The sequence below is a fragment of the Halichoerus grypus genome, chromosome 3 (assembly GCF_964656455.1).
Source record: "Halichoerus grypus chromosome 3, mHalGry1.hap1.1, whole genome shotgun sequence".
NCBI lineage: Eukaryota > Metazoa > Chordata > Mammalia > Carnivora > Phocidae > Halichoerus > Halichoerus grypus.
In genome coordinates, this window is record NC_135714.1 from 181,133 (window position 1) to 204,332 (window position 23,200).

General features: G+C 49.1%; 1 protein-coding gene across 5 annotated transcripts in view; it reads left to right on the top strand.

Annotated features, from left to right (window-relative positions):
* The window catches only part of PCGF3 (polycomb group ring finger 3), a 53,135-nt gene extending 30,186 nt beyond the window's left edge, over positions 1–22,949 (top strand). For all 5 annotated transcript variants that reach the window (XM_036094311.2, XM_036094312.2, XM_036094310.2 and 2 more), the window contains 5 exons: positions 5,039–5,149; positions 6,032–6,120; positions 11,491–11,628; positions 18,506–18,586; positions 18,954–22,949. In XM_036094311.2, coding sequence (XP_035950204.1) covers positions 5,039–5,149; positions 6,032–6,120; positions 11,491–11,628; positions 18,506–18,586; positions 18,954–19,001 — 467 coding nt within the window. In that variant the 3' untranslated portion in view covers positions 19,002–22,949. The remainder of the gene's footprint in view (positions 1–5,038; positions 5,150–6,031; positions 6,121–11,490; positions 11,629–18,505; positions 18,587–18,953) is intronic.
* The last annotated feature ends 251 nt before the right edge of the window (positions 22,950–23,200 follow it).

Genomic DNA, 23,200 nt, shown 5'->3' on the forward strand with positions numbered 1-23,200 from the left:
CAGAATGGAAAGAAGCACCTTGAACATTGAATGACTTCAGAAGTTACCTTTTGCCAAAGACTTGATAGTGTTTGGTAATGAAGTCAGCACGACTTAGATGCAGACTCCACAACAGAGACTCCTGCTGGGGCCACGCGGCCCTACAGATGTCGTGCCGTCAGAAGTGGAAGGAGGAGGGAGATCGCTGAGCCCGTGCAGATGGCAGCAGGCTTGTTTTCTGGGCTCCAGCTACGGGCCAGGACCTCGAGCGCATCCCACATTTCAGAGTCCACTAACCGCGCTTCAGTGGGGAACCACTAACCCTCAGTGTGATGGCGTCACAGGGGCCAACAGCAGGAGGAGAGGCTCACAGAGTTCCTTGAGCACCTCCTCGCTGACGCATGAGCCACATAAAGTCCTGTGCTTGTGGCCTGATGTCAGCATTTCTGTGTAAAAAGACATGTTCAGAAATGAAAATGTGTAAAGTCTCGGTAGAGATGAACATGTGTGACCAGTTTTGATGGTAAGGAGCACTAACTTTTAACCCCAGTTAAATATCGTCCCCCCCAAAAGAGTCCATTTTTCTTGTTAGTGGCCTATAGTACAAAAAATTGTACTCAATTATAATTACTGTATTTTGAAATTTCATAACTTCTGGTTTCCGGTTCCTCATGTAAGGAGCTTGGAAGTTGCCACTCTGTCCTAACAAAAAGCTGAACAGACTGAGAAATCAGCCATTTTTCTTAGATAGTAAGAGGGGTGGACATAGGGCAAACCGCTGCCCCAAGATTGGAGAGACTGGTGTGGGGGCCCCGGCTCCCAGGGCAGAGACTCCGGAGCGGAAGCCTCCCTGGGAACTGGCACAGGGCCGAAAACCTCCACTGTGCTTGAGGAATTGCTGGAGGCTCCATGTGGACAATTCAGAGAGAAAAACCTGCAGGGAGATCCAGTATCGTGAGCTTCACCCCCAGGAGCTCGGCCACGGTCTCTCAGTGCTTCCAGCTGGGAAAGCAACTTCAGGAGCCATTCTGAAATACCTCCAATGAGGCCTGCCCCCCGGGGAAACTAGCTGAGCAAGGGGAGCCGGTCAGCTCCAGCCACCCCTTCGCACCGAGCACTGATGAAGTTCAGTGTGGAGGCCTCAGCTCCCTGAGCCTGAGACCTAATCAGAGGAGCACAGAGCCCGTCCCCTTCCCCACCCCTCACCACATCACTAAAGGCCTGGTTACAGTAATTCCTCGTCCCTGGCACATCACAGCTGGCTCACGAGAAAAAAGCTACAAGGCTCGCTAAGAGACAGAACAAGCATCGGAACCAGACATGGCAGGGATGTTGGAACCGTCGGACTGGAATTTAAAACAGTAAATATGCTAAGCGCTCTAATGGATAATGTGGACCAGAACAGGTGGGTAGTGTAAGCAGAAGGATGGAAACCCTAAGAAAGAAGCAGAAAGAAATGTTGGAGATAAAACCACAGTAGCAGAAATGAAGAAAGCCTCAGGTCGGTTGATTAGTAACAGGACTTGTGTGGGAAAGAACCTTGAGGTTGGGGATCTATCAACAGAAACTCCCAAGTCTGAAAATAAAAGAGGGTATGCACTAAAAATCAGAGTCTCCAAGGATGTGGGACAGCCGCAAGGGTGTACGGTACACGTAATGGGAACATGGGACGCAGAGGAGAGAGAGAAAGAACAGCAGAAATACGTGAGCCGATGATGACTGAGAATTTCCCCAAACTAATGTCGGACACCAGACCCCGGGCCCAGGACCCTCAGAGAACACCAGGCAGGAGCAGCGCCAGGAACACGAGACCTGTGCATATCAGTTTCAAGCTACAGAGTAATCAAAACTAAATGAGCCAGAGGGAGAAGACACCTTATTACAGAGGAGCAAAGGTAAGAATTCACCTGGCTTGTCCTCCAAAACCACGCCAGCAAAGAGACCGGAGAGTGCAGTGTTTAGTGTTGAGAGAAGAAACCACCGGCCCGGAGTTGTGTGTCCCGCAGGAGGGGAGGAGAAGTAGAGACCTTCTCGGCGAGACAGAGGTCGAGGGAACTTGTCAGTAGACCTGCTTTGCAAGACCATACAAGAAGTTCTTCAGAGAGAAGGAGGTGCTATAGGTCGGAGACTTGGACCCACATGAAGGAATGAAGAGCATCAGAGAAGGAATAGTGAAGGTAAAGTGAAAACTTTTGTTTTTCTTCATCTGACAGATGACAGTTTATTCAAAATAATAAGAGCAAGGATGCACTCTGTTATATTTCCGTAAAACACTTGCCTTCTCCCCTGTCCCAAACCTACCTACGTCATATCTCAGTTTTGCTGCTTAGCTCACACGGCCCCAGTGTCTGCTCTGTTTGCTGATGGGGTGCTTGCCAGCCCTGAGGCTGGCGCTCTGAATGGGATGTTGGGTCTAAGTGGTGCGCATGGACGTTCTCGTCTCATGCCTGATCCCGGAGGCGGGGGGGGGGGGGGGGAGCAGTCTTTCACCCCTGAGTGTGACATCGGCCGTGGGACCCTGTACGTGCCTGCGTCATTGAGGAGGAGCTGAGAGCTCCAGGGAAGGACACTGGCTCATGCCCAGTGTACCATTGCGTTTCTCACTCCCCTGGACTCTCTCAGCATCCTAGTTACACCAGGATTATAACTTGTAATTTTTACAAAAAATGAGATCATGCTACACAATCTGCCTTTTTCACGACGACGTATTGTGGTGCTTGCTCCACATCAAAAATATGACCTTGGGGCACCTGGGGGCCTCATTCGGTTGCGCGTTGGACTCTTGATTTCGGCTCAGGTCGTGATCTCGGGGTTGTGGGATCGAGCCCTGCGTCAGCCTCCACGCTCAGTGGGGAGTCTGCTTCAGATTCTTTCCCTTTCCCTCTCTCTCTGCCCCTCCCCGCACTCACACGTGCACTCTCTCTCTCTGAAATAAATCTTTAAAAAATGTGACCTGTATCTTTTTTTTTTTTTTTTAAGTAGGCTCCACACCCAGCATGGAGCCCAGTGTGGGGTTTGAACTCACAACAAGACCTGAGCTGAGATCAAGAGTCGGACACTCAACCGACTGAGCCACCCAGGCGCCCCTGATCTGTATCATGTTTAATGGCTGCACGGTATCCCAGGGTAGCAAGTAAATTAGAGTCGTCTCACATGTTGACTCTGTCAGTAGTGGGTAGTATCTTGCTTGCAGTGTTGAGAAGGGTTCTGAGGCTCTCTTGGCCTCGCCCTCTGGCTGGCCCAGCCCCCGTGCCTAAGCTGTTTCTAGCCCTCCAGTACTGTGAGTAAGGCTCCCACGACTGTGTGCACCCCTCTCTCCTTGTGCACTAGTGTGGTTATGGCTTTAGGGTAGATCACCAGCAGAATTCGGGGGCCAGCGGTTAAGTGTTTAAATAGTTTTATTTATTTTATTTTATTTTTTATTTATTTATTTTTTTATTTGCGAGAGAGAGAATGAGAGAGAGCACTAGAGGGAGGAGGGTCAGAGAGAGAAGCAGACTCCCTGCTGAGCAGGGAGCCCGATGCGGGACTCGATCCCGGGACTCCAGGATCATGACCTGAGCCGAAGGCAGTCGCTCAACCAACTGAGCCACCCAGGCGCCCCAGTGTTTAAATAGTTTTAAATAGCAAATTACCTTGCTGAAAATTTACCCCAAGTAACATCTGTATGCTGGTATCTTCCTGACATGGAGTATTGTTATTTTCAATCTTCTTTTCCTTCTGATAGGTGAAAAATTTTTATTGAGAATTAAAACAAGGTATTTGAAGCTGCCTCATTTCCACGTTAGGTGAGCATTCTCTCGCACTGACCGGTGGGACCGCAATGTCGTCCTTGGAGAACCTGGTGGGAATGGTCTCGCACCATCAAGCAGTACATTTCACACCTTTATTCTGAGCTAGCTTTTATATGATTATTGGATTTCTTTCCAAGCTGATCCCAAATTTCGCAGACCAGTCTTCTGGTTTGGCACTTGGCCGTATCTGGTCCCGGCGCCCCATCCGTCTGTAGGCCAGCAGTGCTGTCCCTTCCGTTCTGAGGGGTGGCCACTTTCTGCCTGAGCCTGTTGCCCCTGCATCCACACGCTCCTGCGGGATCGTGCATGCGAAGCGTCGGTGTAGGTCCAGGATGTGACCAAGACGTATTCCCGGCCCTGGAGCTCGGGAGCACGGGGGAAGACAAACGTGCAGGGAAGAAGTGCAACGAAGTGTTACGGGGTCAGGTACGCATGAGTATCTTTCATAGTGTGATTTGTAGGTTATTAGCTTGAGCAACTTGGGTTTAAATTTTCTTCGCTACCTGCCGCGTGGCCCTGAGCAACGACTAGTACCTCCGTTGCCCGGTGTACGCTTCGGAGTAGCGGTCAGTAGCCGCCTTGTAGGAATCGGTGTTCAGCCTGCCGCTCCTGCCGTCTCACGGCCCGGCCCCCACTCTGCGGGCAGCCAGCGGTGCCTGGCCTGCCGACCACGGGGAGCAAGCGGACTGACCTCGCTTCTGACGAGGAGACCGGAGGGCAGGGTGGTGGCCTGGCCTCTCTTCCGAGGGAACCTTCCTGGGGCGGAGGGGCTGCGCTGCTGCCTCCCCAGGATTCAGCGAGCTGTGATGGCTCGCCACAGACACCAGGGGGCACTCTGCACCCGCCGCCGGGCACCCCTGGGTGGCCGTGGGTAGCTGTGAAAGGGCACGGTGCCTCAGCCGCACTCCGGTTTCTGAGCTGTGACGTGCGCGGGTGGTGCCAGAAAGCCTGAGTCCGTCACTGAGCAGCCTGTGGCCAGTGGGTCACGTTCGCTGTGCCCCGTGCTGAGAATGGCGGTCTGGGGGGGGGCCTGCGGCTGCGGTCAGGGCTCTGTGCGTCTGCCAGTGCCGCGGGTCTCAGCCTAGTGCCGGCGCTGCCCTGCTCTGAGGTTCTGAGGGGGGCAGTCCGGATCATCTCCTCAGTAGTGGCAGCCGTCGAAACCCCCGATCCAGATCTGTTGTTTTCTTCACATGACATTTGTGAACAGAATTTTCATGTGATTCACTGCCTTCTTAAGATTAAGAGTGTATATTCATTTTTAATAGCGGAAATGAGAAAACAGAGGGAATTCTACCACAAGTTAGGCATGGAAGTGCCTGGAGATATCAAGGGGGAGACCTGTTCTGCAAAACAGCACCTAGATCCCCATCGGAACGGTGAGTGGGCTTTGTGGTGAGCCCCTTTCTCAGGACACCCTGTGCCCCCTCCACAGTTCGTAGTACAGTCTGGGAACGGACGTTCTCCGTCGCTTCTGGGGCAGAGCTGAGAAATGGGCCAGAGACAGAGGGGGCCCCGAAAGTACCTGGAGGTGGGGTGCGGTGCAGGTGGGCCTCCTGAGACTTCCCTTTAGTTTTGTCTGCCCTGCTTCAGTGTAAAATTAGTTTGTACATATTACAACAAATTACTCAAATATTTCATGCCATGGTGTTTTTCTAGTAACCACAGGGGTTCCTGAGAGGTTTCTAGACCGCCCTGTGTATTTCTAACAATGTTAGAGGAAAGGAGAGGTCCTGTCTGGCCCCTAGGAAAGGCAGGATCTGTGTGCTGCACCCCTGCGGAGGGAGAGGGAGGCATTTGGGGGCTATTTGGGAAGCCAGGGATCTTGTCTGTTGAAACCCTTACTTACAACGGGGTCTTCATTTTAAAGGTGGTGTTGGAGTGGTAAAGACTAGGAGCCCTGCAATGCCTAGTTGGTAGTTGCTATGTTAAGCGTTGAATAGTACTGGGTGCGGGAGGGGGGTGGTTTCTGTGCCCCTTTCCCCGTCCCCGTCAGCCTTTGCCGGCTGTGCCCTCCCACACACACTCGCAGACCCAAGTACAGCTGACGTCAGCTTCCTGGGACCCCCGCACTTGAAGGAACAAGGTGTTCTAACGGGTGCTCTGTAGACCAGCTCTCCCTGATTTCGTATCCTTTTGAAGGTGCAACTGTCTTATTTGAATGAATTTTTATAGCATTTTGAGTATGCTGTACAGTTAAAAAAAATAATGGTTTAACATTCTGGATTTCGTAATACAGTATCTTCTGTTTTTGCTCAAAGGTGAAACCAAAGCAGATGACAGTTCGAACAAAGAAGCAGCAGAAGAGAAGCAGGAAGAGGACAATGACTACCACAGAAGTGACGAGCAGGTAGATGATGCTTCCATACGTGCGCTGCAGTGGGCTTCAGAAAACTAACTCTCCCCTGGGGTGTTTCCTCCATTTAAAAAGAAAAGGCCGAGTAGCCAAGAAAGTAGACACGTTAAAATGTCAACACTTCTCTGTAGTTTTTCCTTCTTTACCTTTTCTTTTCAATTGCCAAAGTAATATATGCTCACTATAAAACATTTTAAATATAAAAAAATTAAAGTCTACCCTCTCCACACCACTCCCCAGGTGGGATAATTCAGTGCCAGGCATGATTCTGTGCACGTGCACTTATTACATCAAAGAAGGTACAGTCCAGTCATGTATTAAAGGACAAGAAACAATGCAACATTGAGGAATCTGTGTATATACGCCACTTAAAAAAGGAGAAGTAAACAATCACAGAGGTGCTGTAAAAGTGTTTGATCCAATCCCATACCCGTGTCTACCGAGCTTTTTCATAGAGTATCCTAACTTGAAAGCTCTCGCAGTCATCATACCAAAATTAGAATCATCATCTCATTAATAAGAGAGACAAGAAAATGCACATTAGCATGGTTCTGAAGAGTCCGGGCACACACTGAGGACACAGACCGAGAAGAGATATGTGTGTGTGTGACAGAGCAGAACGCGGTCCCTCTCGTGTCAGACCGTTGTCTGACGTAACCTGAGACCGTCAACGGGGACACTGGTAGAACGTGTCGCTCGTTAGGGAATAAGGTTAGTAATCTCAGGCGTGGGGGGGCCTTATTCACATGACTAATAAAAACTTAGAAATATTCTAACAAGAATTGTGTGAGGCTAAATGAAGCCACTGAAACCGTATGGAAGAACATAAGAGAAAAACCTGAATAATCGGGTGTTAAGTTATTTTTAAAAAGATTTATTTAAGGGCACCTGGGTGGCTCAGTCGTTAAGCGTCTGCCTTCGGCTCAGGTCATGATCCCAGGGTCCTGGGATCGAGCCCCACATCGGGCTCCCTGCTCAGTGGGAAGCCTGCTTCTCCCTCTCCCACTCCCCCTGCTTGTGTTCCCTCTCTTGCTGTGTCTCTCTCTGTCAAATAAATAAATTAAAAAGATTTATTTATTTATTTGAGAGAGAGTGTGCATGCAGGGGTGGAGGGAGGGCCAGAGGGACAGGGAGAATCTCAAGCAGACTCTGGTATCTCACAACCCACGAGATCAGGACCTGAGCTGAAACCAAGAGTCGGACACCCAACCAACTGAGCCACCAGGCGCCCTAGTAGTTATTTAGGTTTAACAAAAGGTAGTATGGGTTTCTGTGGGCTTTTTGCTTATACTGCTGGTTTATCCCATCTTCCCCTTTTGTGGAGTCTGTTTCCTCTGGAGGGGCGGGCATCCCTCTTCATTTATTTTCAGAGAGGGTGTGTGCGTCATGGACTTTGAGTCCCTCCATGTGTCCCATGCATGTCTGCATGATAACGTGGTTGGGTATCGAATTCTAAATTCGGAGTAACTTTGAAGACAAACCCTTCCTTCTCCTGTCACTCAGATGACTAGACTGAATTGTGCACTTTTCACACCAAGCATCAGCAGAAGAAAAAGAAAAACAGCTAAGAGAAGTCTGAGCCCCCAAATCCGAGTCCGCCAGCGGGCCGGAGTCCTCAGGCTCAGACGCTGACGCTCGATGCTTGTCAGTTTACTGCCCTTGAGCCGTGGCTGGGCTGCAGCCCTCGGTCTTTGTTCAGCAGAGAATTGGAGTGTCTGGTGCTATTCTGAATTTATTCCTCATGGAGCACTGTGACGTTTCGGTCAGCTGGGAGAGTTGCTCAGACACCCTGATGGCTCAGCACCCTGCCCTCCCGCTGCTCCCACTGCCCCGGGCCCTGGTCCCACCCTTGTGCAGAGCAGCTTTCTCTCTGCCCGTGGGACATGAGCGCGCCCACCCTGGACTGCTGCCAGGTGGGCCTGGAGTAAAGGGCAGATTCTGGAGCACTGCTGAGTCACTAAAGCAAACATAAGAAAATTAGCATATACACTTTTAAGAACAATTTGACCCTCCTATAAGGCCCACATTCTGCCTGCTTTTGAGCAAATGGGCTGTCCAGTGTTCCCAGAGGTGCCCTTGACCCGTGGGGTCCCTGCACGAACAGCCACAGGAGGGCTTAGTGAGAGCTTTGAACTGTCGGGCAGCGTGGCCACATCCCCACTCGCTGCTCACTTGGGGAGCTCGTGCTGAGCCCAGGACAGCTGGGCGTGGTGTCCAGGCCCCAGAGAGGAGGAGCCAGGCCAGTCTGTAGATGCCTGCCCTCCCAGGTTTGTGGGATGTGGGATGCGGCATGCGCCTGTGCGATGCTAGTGGCTGGGGGTGCAGCCTCAGCCCTGTGGGACAGTGGGGTGGGGGGGTTGGCACCATCCCGCAAACCCCAAGCACCCACCCTGTCTGGGCCCCGACCCCCTCCGAGCTGGTGAGCAGGGGGGAGGCAGGCAGCCATCTGCAAGGGAAGATGTGCAGGTCAGGGAGCTCCAGGTGTATCAGGAGGGAGGAGGGTGGGGTGGAGCAGGGCCTCGCAGCAGGGCCTGCCGAGGAGGGAGGAGGCAGTGAGTGTGGAGCCCTGCAGCGGAGCGGGTACGGCCCGCCTACGGGGCAGAAGGCTCAGCTCGGGGAGGCCAGGGCTCCCCAGATGGGAAGGCAACCAGGCAGCCTCTGTGGCTCGGGCAGTGGGGTGGCATGGGGTGGCCAGAGTTTGGCTTGGGACATGCGTGAAAGTGAGCCTATGGGACACACTGGGGACCTGGGGAGGACACAGGGCTTGGGGCTCTTACACCCCGTGAACAGAGAACTGTGTGCTAGGCTGGATTGCTGGGCTTATGTTTACATGTGTGCGTAGCCATAAACCATAGGAAACAGAACATATGTCTTTCTACAACTGACTTTTTTCAGTCACAGTTATATTTCTGAGAATCTGGGATTCTGGCATAATGTCACCACGTAGTGTTGCTGTGTGCTGTGTGCACAGGCAGGACGGCACCGTGTCATGGCTCACTGACCTTTCTGTCTGGCGTCCTAGTCACTCTGGTGCTCAGACACTTGAGGGGCTGACTGGCATGGCTCTCCGGGTCTCCTTGGGCACGTCCCCAACAGGACTCGCTGTTCCCAGACGTGATGCCTCGTCGTCGTCCTCATTCCTGTCTTCGTGTGTGTACCACTGGTGTTGAGTGTCTTTCCAAATGTTTCAGTTCTCTTGGTGCCTCCACTCTTTATCAAATTACTTATTCTGTCATGGACTTTGTGTACTGGGTAGTCTGACATTCCCTCACCGTGCACGGCCTCGAGGCTCTCCTTTCGTATTTCAGGAAATTTCCCCACCGCAAGGTCATAAGTATGTTCTCCTATGTTTTCTTGTAAAATATCTTAAAGTTTTACTTTTTACAGGGAGGTTATAAGCCACCAGCAGGTGATTTGTGTGTAGCTGGAGGGGAGGTCAAGTCTCTTCCTCCCAGGTTGACCAGTTGGCTCATCAGCATCGGCTAATAGGCCCTCCTCACCTGGCTGATTAGAATCTTACCACGTGCAGGTTTCCACCCGTGCTTGGGTCGGTTCTGTTCTGTTCCACTGCTGTTGTCTCCCTTATGCCAAAACCACACGGAACTTACCGAGTTACAATTATTTAATTATTTTACCTGTTAAGCTGTGGTTTCTGATGGGGCATAGACCCCCTTACTTTTCTTCTTCAAAATCGTCTTGACTAATCATGCCCCTTTGCTCTTCCAAATAAAAATTAGAAACCAACCTGCCACACTCCCTGAGCGATCTAGATGGAACTGGGCGTCCTGCCCCCGAGCTCACCTGCCTGCAGGGGTCCCCTCTCCTCGTCAGTTTCTGTTTCGCTTACAGACGGTTCATTTCATCTGCGCCCTTGAGTGGTGACTTCTCTGCTCACCTTCTGCCGAGCTTTGCAGGCACAGTGGCCTCATCTGGAGGACTACCTGCTGCTCCCTCCTGGTGCCTCCCCCACATCTGTGTGGTGTAGGTTTCCTTTATTTCTTTTGCTTCCTAAATTTGAGAGTTTAAGTCCTCCATCATTTTGATCCTTAGTCGTTATTTCTTAAATTTACCTTTCCCTTGTTCTCCCTTCTTCCTCCAGAATTTCTGTTACATGTGTGTTAGTCTCCTCAGTCTGTTACCCCTTTACCTTTTCTTTGTTTTGTTATTTTAATTGCCATCTTGCTGTCTGTACTTCTTTTAGGTAATTTCCTCAAGTTGATCTTTCATGAAACTGGTCTGTCTTCTGCTGAGACTAATCTGTGGTTCAGCCACCCACTGAGTTTTTACAAATTGTATTTGGTTATCTTTTATACCTCCCTGTTTTTTATTCATAGTGTATTTTGTTTTTAATTCCTTCTTTTTATCTCTAGTAATTTTAGACCTACATATTTCAGTTAATTCCTCTATTTTTTTTTTTTTTTTGGAGAGAGAGAACGTGCAGGCAGTGGGAAGGGGCAGAGGGAGAGGGAGAATCCCGAGCAGGATCCATGCTCAGCGCAGAGCCCGACACAGGGCTCAGTCTCAGGACCCTGAGATCATGACCTGAGCTGAAATCAGGAGTCGGCCACTCATCCGACGAAGCCACCCAGGCATCCCTCCTTTGTTAATTCTTTTATCAGAATTTTGTGGGGTCTGATTGTGCCATTTTTTGTGGCTGCTACTGGAGAATTATTCATTCATGAGTGCTGTGTCGAGCAGGTCCTTCCTTTTGCATCTGCCAGGCACCCCCTGGTCCAAAATCGCTTTTAGTTAGTTATGTTGAGGTTCCTTGTCACACACCGTGTTCTGTGACCCCACTGAATTGTTGGTTGTCCAAGAGGTAACTGAACTTTCAAACTTTGTGCCTTTGCTTATGGTTTTCTCCTGAGCCCAGAGTCCTTTCTTCTCTAGTGCCTTTGCCGTCCTGTTCCAAGGCCAGGCCTCCTGCTGCTTCCTTCATGAGGCCTTCCTCGGTGCATCCATGCAGAGCCGGGGGCACGGCCTCTGCGGGCTGTGTGTCCTTCCTCATCATGCCCGCAGAGCACTCATCACAGCCTGTGGGGGTGGCAGTCTGCGTCCGTTTCCCTCCGAGACAGTGCCGTGTGTACAATGAGTAAATAATTCTCAGATTTACTTTGAAGTACTATGTTGATAAGACAGGATTAACACTGTTAGATTATATTTCACAAAAGGTAAACAGAGATTTTAGGATAACGTGTATAAAATGAGTAAAGTAAAACCCTTTTCCACAGTGTTGAAGTCAAAGCAGATTCTGATCTCACCAGGTCAGCGTGTGGCATTTCCTGGAGTGAGGAGGCCTCCGAGAGAGCCTCCGAGCGCCGCGCGGCGGCCCTGCTGGCTGCCAGCCGTCCCTGTCTCTTCCAGGTGAGCATCTGCCTGGAGTGTAACAGCAGCAAACTGCGGGGCTTGAAACGCAAGTGGATCCGCTGCTCGGCCCAGGCGACCGTGCTGCACCTGAAGAAGTTCATCGCCAAAAAGCTTAACCTCTCATCTTTCAATGAGGTAATAGTTGTACCGCAAATGGAAACTGTAACAAATCGTTTCTCATTTGTGAAAGTGATGCTTCTAAAGTTCTTTGGGTTTTTTTGTTTTTACATCTTTGTTTGGAGATTTCAAATGAGAAGAAAAAAAAATCTCGGTTTGTTTTGCGTGCTCCCAGATAGCGTGATGGGACATGGTGGTGAAGAGAGTGGAGGGAGGGCTAGATGTGAGCACGGGGAGCCCCCTTAACAGGAGGGGAAGCTGGTGGGGTGGCAGGGAGGCTGAGATGTAGAACAGGCTTTCCTTGCGAAGAGAAACTCTGTTCTTTAATTTCACAAATGGATGGATGATTGGCTGGGCTGGGTATGGGGTGAAACAGGTGGGCAGGTAGATAGGTGAGATACTTTCAGGTACTTTGTGGTAAATGATGGGAATTAAATGAAAGCCAGCAGCCCTGGTATGCACACGGGGTTGGTGGATGGAAACCGGGGTGAGTATCTCGGCTCAGACGTCGCTGGGGAGCCCTCCTGAGGTGGCAGTGCTTATGCTAAGATGTTGCGATGAGGTGAATATATTTTGCATGTGGGACAGATGTGGATTTGAGGGACCAGAAGGCAGACCATAGTGGGTTAAATGGTGACCCCCACCAAAAGATGTGTCCATTTCCTAACCCCCAGAACATGTGAATATGACTTTATTAGAAAAAAGGTCTTTGTCAATGTGTCAAGAATCTTGAAATGAAGAGATCATCCTGGATCATCCAGCTGGGCCCTAAATTCAGTGACAAAGTCCTTATAAGAGGAGGGCAGACACAAATTGCCTCAGTAGATTTTAAAAGATAGATATCTTACAAAGTGTCTTCTCTGACTACAGCAGCATGAAGTTAGAAATCAATAACAAAAGGAAAACTGGAAAGTTCACAAAACTGTGGAAATTAAATAACATACTTTTTAAAAAAGATTTTATTTATTTATTTGAGAGAGAGAGAACACAAGCAGGGGGAGCAGCAGAAGGAGAGGGAGAAGCAAACTCCCCGCTGAGCAGGGAGCCTGATATGGGACTCGATCCCAGGACCCTGGAATCATGACCTGAGCCAAAGGCAGACACTTAACCCACTGAGCCACCCAGTCGCCCCTAAACAACACAGTTAAACAACTAATGGATCCAAGAGAAATTGGAAAGTACTTCGAGACAAATGAAAATACAACTTACCAAAACCTGTGGGATACAGCAAAAGCTATGCGAAGGAGGAAATTTATGCTATAAATACTTACATTAAAAACAAGAAAGATCTCATCAGCAACCTAAATTTACAACTTGAAAAACTAGAAAAAGAACAAAGCTAGCAGAAGAAGTAAATAATAAAGATTAAAGCAGAGATAAGTGGAATAGAAACCAGAAAAACGAGAGAGAAATTCAGCAGTTCTTTGAAAAGATCAACAAAATTGACGGGGGCGCCTGGGTGGCTCAGTTGGTTAAGCCTCCGACTCTTTATTTCGGCATGGGATGTGATCTCAGGGTCATGGAACCGAGCCACGGGTCGGGCTCTAAGCTCAGCTCAGTCTGCTTGTCCCTCACCCCACCCCCACCCGCGCATGTTCTCACTCTCTCTCAAATAAATAAATAAAATCTTTAAAAACCATATTTTTTAAAAAACCATAAAATTTGACAACCAAAAATTTGACCAATGGATTAAGGAAAAAGACAAATTACTAAAATCTAAAATGAAAGCAGAGGCATTGTTACTGATTCTACAGAAATAAAAAGGATTGTCATAACTTAGATAAATGGACAAATTCCTGGAAACACAGAACCTACCAAGACTACATCACAGAGACACAAAGTCTGACTAGACCTACGACTAGTAAGGAGACTGAATCAGTAATCAAAAATGTCCCAACAGAGCAAAGCCCTGGACCTGACGGCTTCACAGGTGAATTCTACCAAACATTTAAAGAAGAATTAACACCAGTCCTTCCCAAACTTTTCCCAAAAATTGAAGGGGAGAAAAACTTCCCAACTCATTCTGTGGGGCCAGCCTTACCCTGATACCAAAGTCAGACAGAGACACTGTAAGAAAAGAAAACTATAGACCAACATCCATGATGAACACGGATGCAAAAATCCTCAACGAAATACTAGCAAACAGAATTCAGCAGCATATTAAAAGGATTATATACCACAACCAAGTGGGTATTCCTGAAATGGAAGTGTGGTTCAACATACAAAAATTGATCGATATAATATGTCACACCAACAGAATGGAGAGGGAAACCACATGATCATCTCAACCTGATGTAGGTCTGCAAAGCATTTGACAAAATTCAATACCCTTTCATAATTAAAAAAAAAAACAAACTAGGAATAGAAGATACATGAAAATAAAATAAAAGCCATATATGAAAACCCACTACAAGTATCAGACTCATTGGTGAAAGACTTAAAGCATTTCCTCTAAGATCAGGAACAAGGTGGGGATGCTGCTTTCACCACTTCTATCCAACATGGTACTGGATGTTCTAGCCAGAGAATTAGGGGAGAAAAATAAATAAAACACATCCAAATTGGAAAGGAAGAATTAAAATTTATCTCTGTTTGCAGATGATATGATCTTACATGTAGAAAATCCCAAAGATGACACACACACACACGTTAGAACTAAAAAATAAATTCAGCAAGGTAGCAGGACACAAAACCAACACAAAAATCAGCTGCATTTCTGTACATTAGCAATGAATAATCGGAAATTATAAAAAAAAATTCAATTTACAATTGCATCAAAAAGAATAAAATACTTAGGAATTAACTTAACCAAGGAAGTGAAAGACTTGCACAATGAAAACTACAAAAATTGCTGAAAGGAATTAAAGAAGGCATAAGTAAATGGGAACACATGCCAAGTGGATGGATTAGAAGACTTAATGTTGCTAAATGTTAATACTACCTAAGCTGTCTATAGTCAAAGCAATCCCTATCAAAATCCCCATGATGTTTTTTGCAGAAATTTAAAAACCCATCCTAAATTTTATGAAATCTCACAGGACCCTGAGTAGCCAAAACAATCTTGAGAAAGAACAAAACTGGAGGACCCTCACTTCCTAATTTCAAACCTTTTACTATAAAGCTGCGCTAATAAAAAAAGTGTGATATTGGCATAAAGACAGACATCAAGATCAATGGAGTTGAATAGAGAGCCCAGAAATGAACCCTCATATATGTGGTCACTTGATGTTCAACAAAGGTGCCAAGGCCACTTAATGGGGAAAGAATAGTCTTTTCTTTTTTTTTTTTTTTAAGATTTTATTTATTTATTTGACAGAGAGAGACCCAGTGAGAGAGGGAACACAAGCAGGGGGAGTGGGAGAGGGAGAAGCAGGCTTCCCATGGAGCAGGGAGCCCGATGCGGGGCTCGATCCCAGGACCCCGGGATCACGACCTGAGCCGGAGGCAGACGCTTAACGACTGAGCCACCCAGGTGCCCCAAGAATAGTCTTTTCAACTGCACATCCCCATGCAAAAGATTGACATCAGATTCCTACCTCACACCATATGCAGAAATTAACTTAGATTAGATCAAAGACCTAAATGTCAGACCTAAAACAGTAAAGTTCTTAGAAGAAAACATAGGACAAAAGCTTCATGACACTGGGTTTGGCAGTGATTTCTTGGATAGGGCAGCAAAGTCACAGTCAACAAAACAAAAAAAAAAAAAATAGACAAACTGGACATTCTGAATGAAAAAATTTTGTACAGAATGTGAGAAATTATTTGCAACCATACATCTGATAAGGGATTACTATCCAGAATATATAGAGAACTTCTAAAACATAGCATAAAAGAAACCAAACAACCTGATTTAAAAATGGGCAAAGGGCTTAGACATTTCTCCAAAGAAGACACATACAGCCAATAGGCATGAAAGGATGCTCAGTGTCACTGTTGTTAGGGAAATGAATGCAAATCAAAACTACAGTGAAAACCACCTCATACCTATTAGGATGGCTACTATTAAAAACTGAGTAAATAACAAGAAAATAAAAGATGGCGAGGACGTGGGGAAACGAAACCTGTGCGGGGGCGGGGAGGGGGGCGATGGGGTGTAAAACGGTGCAGCCGCCGTGGAAAACACTGTGGAGGGTCCTCAAAACACTAAGCACAGAATGAGCCCATGGCCCAGCCATTCCACGTCTGGGTGTGTTCCACGGAGAACGGAGAGCAGGGTCTCAATGAGATGCTGGCACCCCCGTGTTCACGGCAGCATTATGCACAGCAGCTGGGACAGGGAAGCACCCCAGTGCCTGTGGACAGGTGGACAGATGGACGGATGGATGGATGGACGGACGGACAGAAGGAAAGATGGATGGACAGACGACAGGTAGATGGACAGATGGGTGGACGGACAGATGGAAGGATGGATGGACAGATAGATGATGGACAGATGGATGAATGGACAGACGGATGGATGGATAGATGGATGGACAGACGATAGACGGATGGATGGAAAGATGGATGGACAGACGACAGATGTATGGACAGATGGAAGGATGGATGGATGGATAGATGATGGACAGACGAATGGATGGATAGATGGATGGACAGACAGAAGGATGGACAGACGATAGATGGATGGACGGATAGATGGATGGACGGACAGATGGAAAGATGGACGGACAGATGGAAAGATGGATGAACGGATGGACGAATGGATGGATGGATGGATGGAAAGACAGATGGACAGATAGAAGGATGGATGGATGGATGGACGGACGGTTGGACAGATAAACAAAACAGACAACAATCCACACGATGGAGTGTTATTCGGCCTTAAACAGGGAGGAGGTGCTGCCACCGGCCACCACCTGGGTGAACCCTGAGGACACTGGGCTCAGTGACATGAGCCAGCCACAAAGGGGCAACACTGGATGGTCCCACTTCCGTGAGTCCCCAGAGGAGTCAGATCATAGAGACAGAAAGTGGATGGTGGGTGTCGGGGGGCTGGGGACGGGGAGAGATAGGGAGCTAGTGTTTCTTGGGGGCAGTTTGGGAAGATGAACAAGTTCTGGAGGTGGAGGGTGAATGAATTCACAATCAGCATTGTGAATGTGCCTGATGCCACTGAACTGCCCACTTAAAATGGTTACAATGGTACATTTTATGTGTATTTTACCACATTTAAAAAAAACAAAAACAAAAAGAAATGAACTGTTGATACACACGAAGAGAGGCAGAAGGAGGTCTGAGACGCAGAACTAGTGGAAAGCTGTGAGGACAGAAGAGGCCGGAGGGCTGGGCCTACGGGCTTTCAGGCAGGACTCTATAATCGGTTAAGTTGAGGGTGTGGTTTCAGGGCAGCTGGTGTGTTTGGTGGGGCTGCTAGGGGAGCAGGGCTCGGGGCTGTGCACTGGGTGGACGGCCTCTGGGGACAGGCTCCTGTGGCCACTGCCTGTGCATAGTGGAAGGTGAACTAAGAGGTCAGGGCCCCAAGTCAGGGTTGGGGTCCGTGGCGTGTGCTGCCATTTGGAGCCCAGGGTCAAGGTGAGGTCATCCAGAGGGTCGGCGTGGGTGAGGGTGAGGGGCCTGCCTGGGGGAGGTGGGGTTCGGTGTCAGGCAGTCTTCTTGGAGCCAGCCCCACGTGGCCCCTTGTGTGCCCCGCTGCCCAGCCCTCCTGCAGATGCAGGGGCCTCTTCCCCTTGTCCTGAGGGAGAAGTTTAAAAGACCATCTGAGTCAACATCATTTGTCATCAGGGAAACAGATTAAACAATGAGCTGCTACTCCAGAACGGCCGAAATCCAGAGCTCTGACCACCACATGCTGGTGAGGATGCGGAGCAACAGGAACTCCCGTCCACAGCTGGTGGGAGACAACTTGGCAGTTTCTTCCAAAACTAAATACAGTCTCACCGTGCGGTCCAGCAATCCTGCTCCGTGGTGTCACCCGCATTAACTGAAACCTTACGTCCACACCAAAACCTGCACACGGATGTTTATAGCAGCTTCATTCATAGTCGCCAAAACCTGGAAACAACCAAGACGTCCTTCAGTGTGTGAGTGGATAAATTAACCGTGCTGCACCCAGACAATGGACTATCACTCATGCTCACGAGAAACGAGCGCCCAAGCCGTGAAAAGACACGGAGGACCCTTAAATGCACATTACTGAGGGAAAGACGCAATAGGATTCCAGCCGTGGGACATCCCGGAAAAGGCAGAACCACAGAGACAGCACCAAGATGGGCACTTATCAGGGGTTGGGGGAGGAGGGTGAGCAGGTGGAGCACGGGGGACGTGGGGGCCGGGGAGCAACTCTGGGTGGTGCTGCGGTGGTGGGCACCTGTCCTGATTCCCGTGTCCAAACCCACAGAATGTGCACCACCAGGGGGGGCCCTGCGGCCATCTGTGGACTCTGGGTGAGGATGACGTGTCCGTGGAGGCCCGTCCACCGTAACAGATGTCCCATCCCAGTGCAGATGTGGGTAGTGGGGGGACGGGGGCGCACGGGAGATCTCTCTCTGAACCTCCCTCGCAGTGTTGCTCTCACCCTCAAACTGCTCTAAAAATAGTCTTTTTAAAAAAGAAAGGAAAAAGACCATCTGAAGAACCCATTTCCTTTTTCCACTGAGGTAAGAGGGACAAACTTGGCCAAGAGTGGACTGAGGTGGGGAGACGGTCGCCGTGGGGTGACCGCAGCCGAGGGCCCTGGGGGGGCGGGGCATGGTGGGTGTGGACCCCTCAGGCCTCAGGTGGGTTGGGGCGGGGCCTTCCGAGCACTCCCCACCCGGGCCGCCTGGAAACGGGACACGTCACCGCAGGCGACTGACGTAGCTGGCACAGCCCGGAGGTCAGGGGTGCCAAGCGCCGTGCCCTTGGCGCCCTGACTGAACCCTTCTTCTCCCGCCAGCTGGACATTTTATGCAACGAGGAAATCCTGGGCAAGGACCACACGCTCAAATTTGTGGTTGTCACGAGGTGGAGATTCAAGGTAAGACTGTGAAGGTTGGATTGTTTGATTGTCAGATCGGTTACAAATGGCAGCTACTTGTCTGCATGTTTTCAACCAAGAGCTTAGAAGGAACTGTCACGGGACTGTTGAGAAAGGCAGTCATTCTGAAATGATCAGTGCCCCAGCCACACGGGGCCCTTGGGTGAGCACTGCCCTCCTGGCCAAGGTGACCCCCCCATGCAGGACGCAGATGGCAGGACCCCGAGTGCTTGAGCGGCAGCCCGGAGAAGGGGGTGAAAGCCGAGGGGACCGGGCGGGGCAGCAGGTGTACGCAGGCCCCGGGGCACCTGGGCCCCAGGGAGGGCGGCCGTCGTGACGGGCGCCCTGCTCTGCCTTTGTCTTACAGAAGGCCCCGCTCCTGCTGCACTACAGACCCAAGATGGACCTGCTCTGAGCTCGGCCCCGGGCCGGGCCCCGCTGCCCCGCCGTGTCACCTGCGGTGTGGTGGGGACCAGATTTCTGAATAGAGAGTATTTATAACTTTTGTATGAGAGAATTCACACTCAGCAAGACACTACCAGCACCGCGGTTACAAGACGACGGGACACTTCACAGCCTCAGCGGCCGAAGGGCGCCCCTCAGACCAGATGGTAAGCAGTGGCCACGCGACCTGTGCCTGCTCTCCAGGCCTTGAAGATCTGGTCCTGTCCGTTTCGTTTATGAATTAGGGTTCACGATAAGCCTCAAAAATACTTGTACGTTTACTGAACCCTTCCTAAGTTATTGAAAAATATCTCTTCATGGTGAATGACAATATTTATGTTGCCTTTAGCTTCCTGAAGACTTAGAAGGTATATAAAGGGTTAATTTAAAAGCATTCCATTAATACTATGAGTTAGCCACAGTATTTAATTTTCCACGTTAGGAACCATGAAAAGCCGACAGCTCCCTGCCTCGCCCCCTGCCTGGCCCGTCACTCTGGGCTCCGAGGCTGCACTGGGGCCAGTGGCCCTGAGGCGAGGGAGGGGCTCCACCCCCCGCTGCTCCCCGGACACGGCCGGGGCTCCCAGGGTAGACCAGAGGTGGCTTGGCCGGCTTAATGCTGGTTTGCAGAGCCATTCATGTTCTTAAACATCACTGGTATTAAATAGGGCTCTGATGGTTCAGGGCTGCCACTTAAATTCCCTACTTAATTCTTTCCCATGTTCATCGTGCTGAAGAGAGGGGGTGGCATTGTCGGGGGGTTTTCCTGAGAAGGCACCGTGGGTCGGAGGAGGGCAGGTGCCCCGGGCGTGCAGACTGCGGTTCCCAGCACGGCCGCCCACGCCCTCCCGTGGCAGCTCTGCCCTGCGTCTGCCGCCCACGCCTGAGGCCGCTGTCAGGGGGAGGCGCACCCTCCCGGGAGCAGAGGAGTCGGCTGGTTGCATTTTCAGTTCCTTAATGACCTGAAATGCCAGTCGCAGGCAGCACACTCTTTGTTAACCCCTTTCTCCTCCCACATGTTAATATTTTTGTGGAATTAGTGAATAAACTCTGCCAGCACATAAGTATTTGTCCCTTTAAAAGAGTAACTCGGAATGTGTAAAGGCAGGAGGAGAAAGCAGCCGTTTTCCGGGGCCGTGAAAGTGTTGTCCTGGGGTTCTGTGTCCGTCCTTGTCCTCTCCATCCGCACCGTCCGTTTGTCCATGAGCTCTGGGTTCCTCCCCCTTCTCAGTCACCCCCCAGGTGGCCGCCAGCACCGGTGTCCGTGACCGCCCACCTCCTTTGTTCATGGAGTATGTCACCGTCCTGACTAGGATTTCTTCTCACACTTGCTTTGAAAGTTATGGTTGGGTTTCCTCTGCTTCCTCTTCCATATACGTAAGACCTAATCTTGGTGACAAGAAAAGCATTCAAATTAATCGAATCCAAGTGACTCTAATGTAAGGCCTTTTAGAAACCTAAAAACAAGTTCTGTTAGGAATTGGTCAACATTCACCTCTCACTGAAGCCCATTAACTCCCAGTACTGTTTGCCGTGTTCGGTTCGCTAAGCTTGCTATTCATCCAAATCATGTCTTAGAGTTACTCCACAGGTTTAATGAGTAGATGTGTATGAGTAAATATTACCTGTCTACCTCAGCATACACATTACTGCTGCCGCGCTCTGCAGCCGCTCGTGCAGTGCGGTTTTAGGTGTAGCGTTGGAACTTGGGTATTTTCCTGGGTGGTGGAGGAGGGGAGGGTTCAACAGTGTAAGCATCCAAATTCAAACAAAATCAGCTCACAGTTCAGATTAGACTGAGTATCGCTGTAATAATCTCATAATATATATTTGTAACTTTGTAGCTATCTTTGAAATCACTTGAATTTGCTATGGTGCTAAGTGGACGCGTTTCGATACACAGAGAGGTGGAGATAGTCGGAGCCTGGCTAACACCACCGGCTGGCTGCTGACCCTCCTGTGACCCCCTTTTGTAATCGTGTTAACCTGACAAAACCTCAGCAGCAGACGTACCTATTTTTCTAAGATTCCTCATGCAGACTGTCTTCACTGCAGGACGGCCCCGGGGACCCCCTGCCCCTCGGCTGACAGGAGCCCAGAGCCTGTGTCCCAGGGCAGCTTCCGTGGTCCCTTCCCCACTGGCACGCTTTCATTTCACTTCAAAAGGCTGAGTTTCATTTTTTCCAGCATGAAAGCCAGGATCAGTTTCTTTCTTAACAGACGGAGTTCCTGTGACGTGGTTTTCACGACTGTTTACGCTGGTAACACAAGTCCTGTTCAGTTACCTTCCTGCATCACCGTCACCGCGGTGGGACCTGCTACCCAGCACGCGGTCTCACTAAATGCAGTTTTCATGAAGATAGAAAATTCAGATAGAATATATAATATTGAATTTAAGATTTGGGGGGTTAAAAAAAAGAAAACTTAACTTTATAAAATTATTTATTCTATTTTAAGCCTTCTATCATATTTTCCCATCCAATTGTTTGGTTTCCGTGGTCCAGCTTTATTTACAGGCATATAAAATGAAATTGTGACATGTTTTGCAAGCTTCTTCTTTTTACTTTGAGTAGCTTTTAATTTGTACGTTTTTGTTTTATATAGATGAAGAGCATTGTTTATGCTTTTGTGCAATAGGTTCCAAGATGCATTTATTAGACATCTGTTTAAATTGTAATGTCGCATCTCTTCTGCTAAATCGAAAGGGAATGTTGGTGGAATTTCAAAATATGTACATTCAGCTATTTGGTTTTCTCTTTTCCCTGTTGTTATAAGAATGCTGTTTGGGGATGTGTGTGTGTGTGTGTGTGTGTGTGTGTGTGTGTGTGTGCGCGCGCCCTGCGCGAGAGTATTTTAGGGTGCGTGACCGGGCAGGCAGCTGTGAGGTGGTGAAGTGGTGTGTGGCCGCCCTGGGTCTCCTGTTTCAGACCCTGCGCGCTCACAGCCCTGGATGCACCACCGTGTGGACCACGCCTGGGACGGCCCTACACCCCCCCCACCGGCGGCGAGCCCTCTGGGGAGTGCAGATCTGGTGCCTCCTTGTGGTGAAGTCTTGAGAAATCCATTTCATTGTCTCCTCAGAGCACACAGGAGGGCATTTGACAGCAATTTAAAATGTGTCATTGGATTGAATGTTCTAGGAACGAGCCAGCTGATTTTCACTTTATACGTGAATATTAGATACGTTCTCAAGACGTTGGAAGTAAACAGCGCAGATAGCTAAATCAGAACAAATCCAGTTTCTCTGTTTCCTCAGGAAATCATTCACAGCCCACCACATCACGTGGGACCCTAGCCTGATAAGCCAGTGTGTTCGTTTGCCTTGGTATTTAAACAAACTGCGTAAGTTGGGGTGAGTAGATTAGAAAACCATTATTCAAACTAGCCATAATCTTCACGAAGATTCTGTCCCTGCCAGCCGCCAGCCCACCAAGGAGGCTCTGCCCGGGCAACCACCCCCCCCCCACCCCCGCCCCCACCCCCGCCTGCGTCCGTGGTTCACCACGTCCGTGAGCGCGTCTGAAGGATGGACTGAAGTTTGAGTGTCCCCTAAAATGTGTGTAGCATTAGTGTAAATGTCTATTCTGACAACTTAATTTGGTCTAAGAAAACCATTTTTCCTCAAATGACGTAGGGTCCAGGGGTGTGAGCCGCCATTAGCCTGATCGTCACACGTGTCGCGGTTTATTGAGATGACAACGCAGATACATATTTTTGACTGTTTAATTTGAAAGTTTACATTTTTTATGCTTTGTGTTGGTGTGTAATTTTTGTACTATTGGTGGCTAGTTTTTGTCTAAAATCTTTTTTGGAATATTGCTTAAATGTTTTGATTTTATGATAGTGAAGCTTGTACTCAGTGTTTTGCCAATTAATATTATATGCTTGTAATAAAAGCAAAAGAAAAACTTACCTAAAATTCTTTAAATTCTTTAAAATTTATAATCTAAAATATTTCATTTTGGGGGGTTTTTTTTAGGTTTTTTTTATATATAATGTAAAATACTTGTGAGAGCATAAGATAGTGTAATGGAAAATACCACACCCCACACACCGTTCTCTGCTTCACCCTGTCCTGTTAACTAGCCTGTCATTCTACCCCACACAGCCCTCGGATCCGCACAACTTCAGTGAATGTGGTTCAGTGTTTGGTACCAAAGGTTTGGCGGG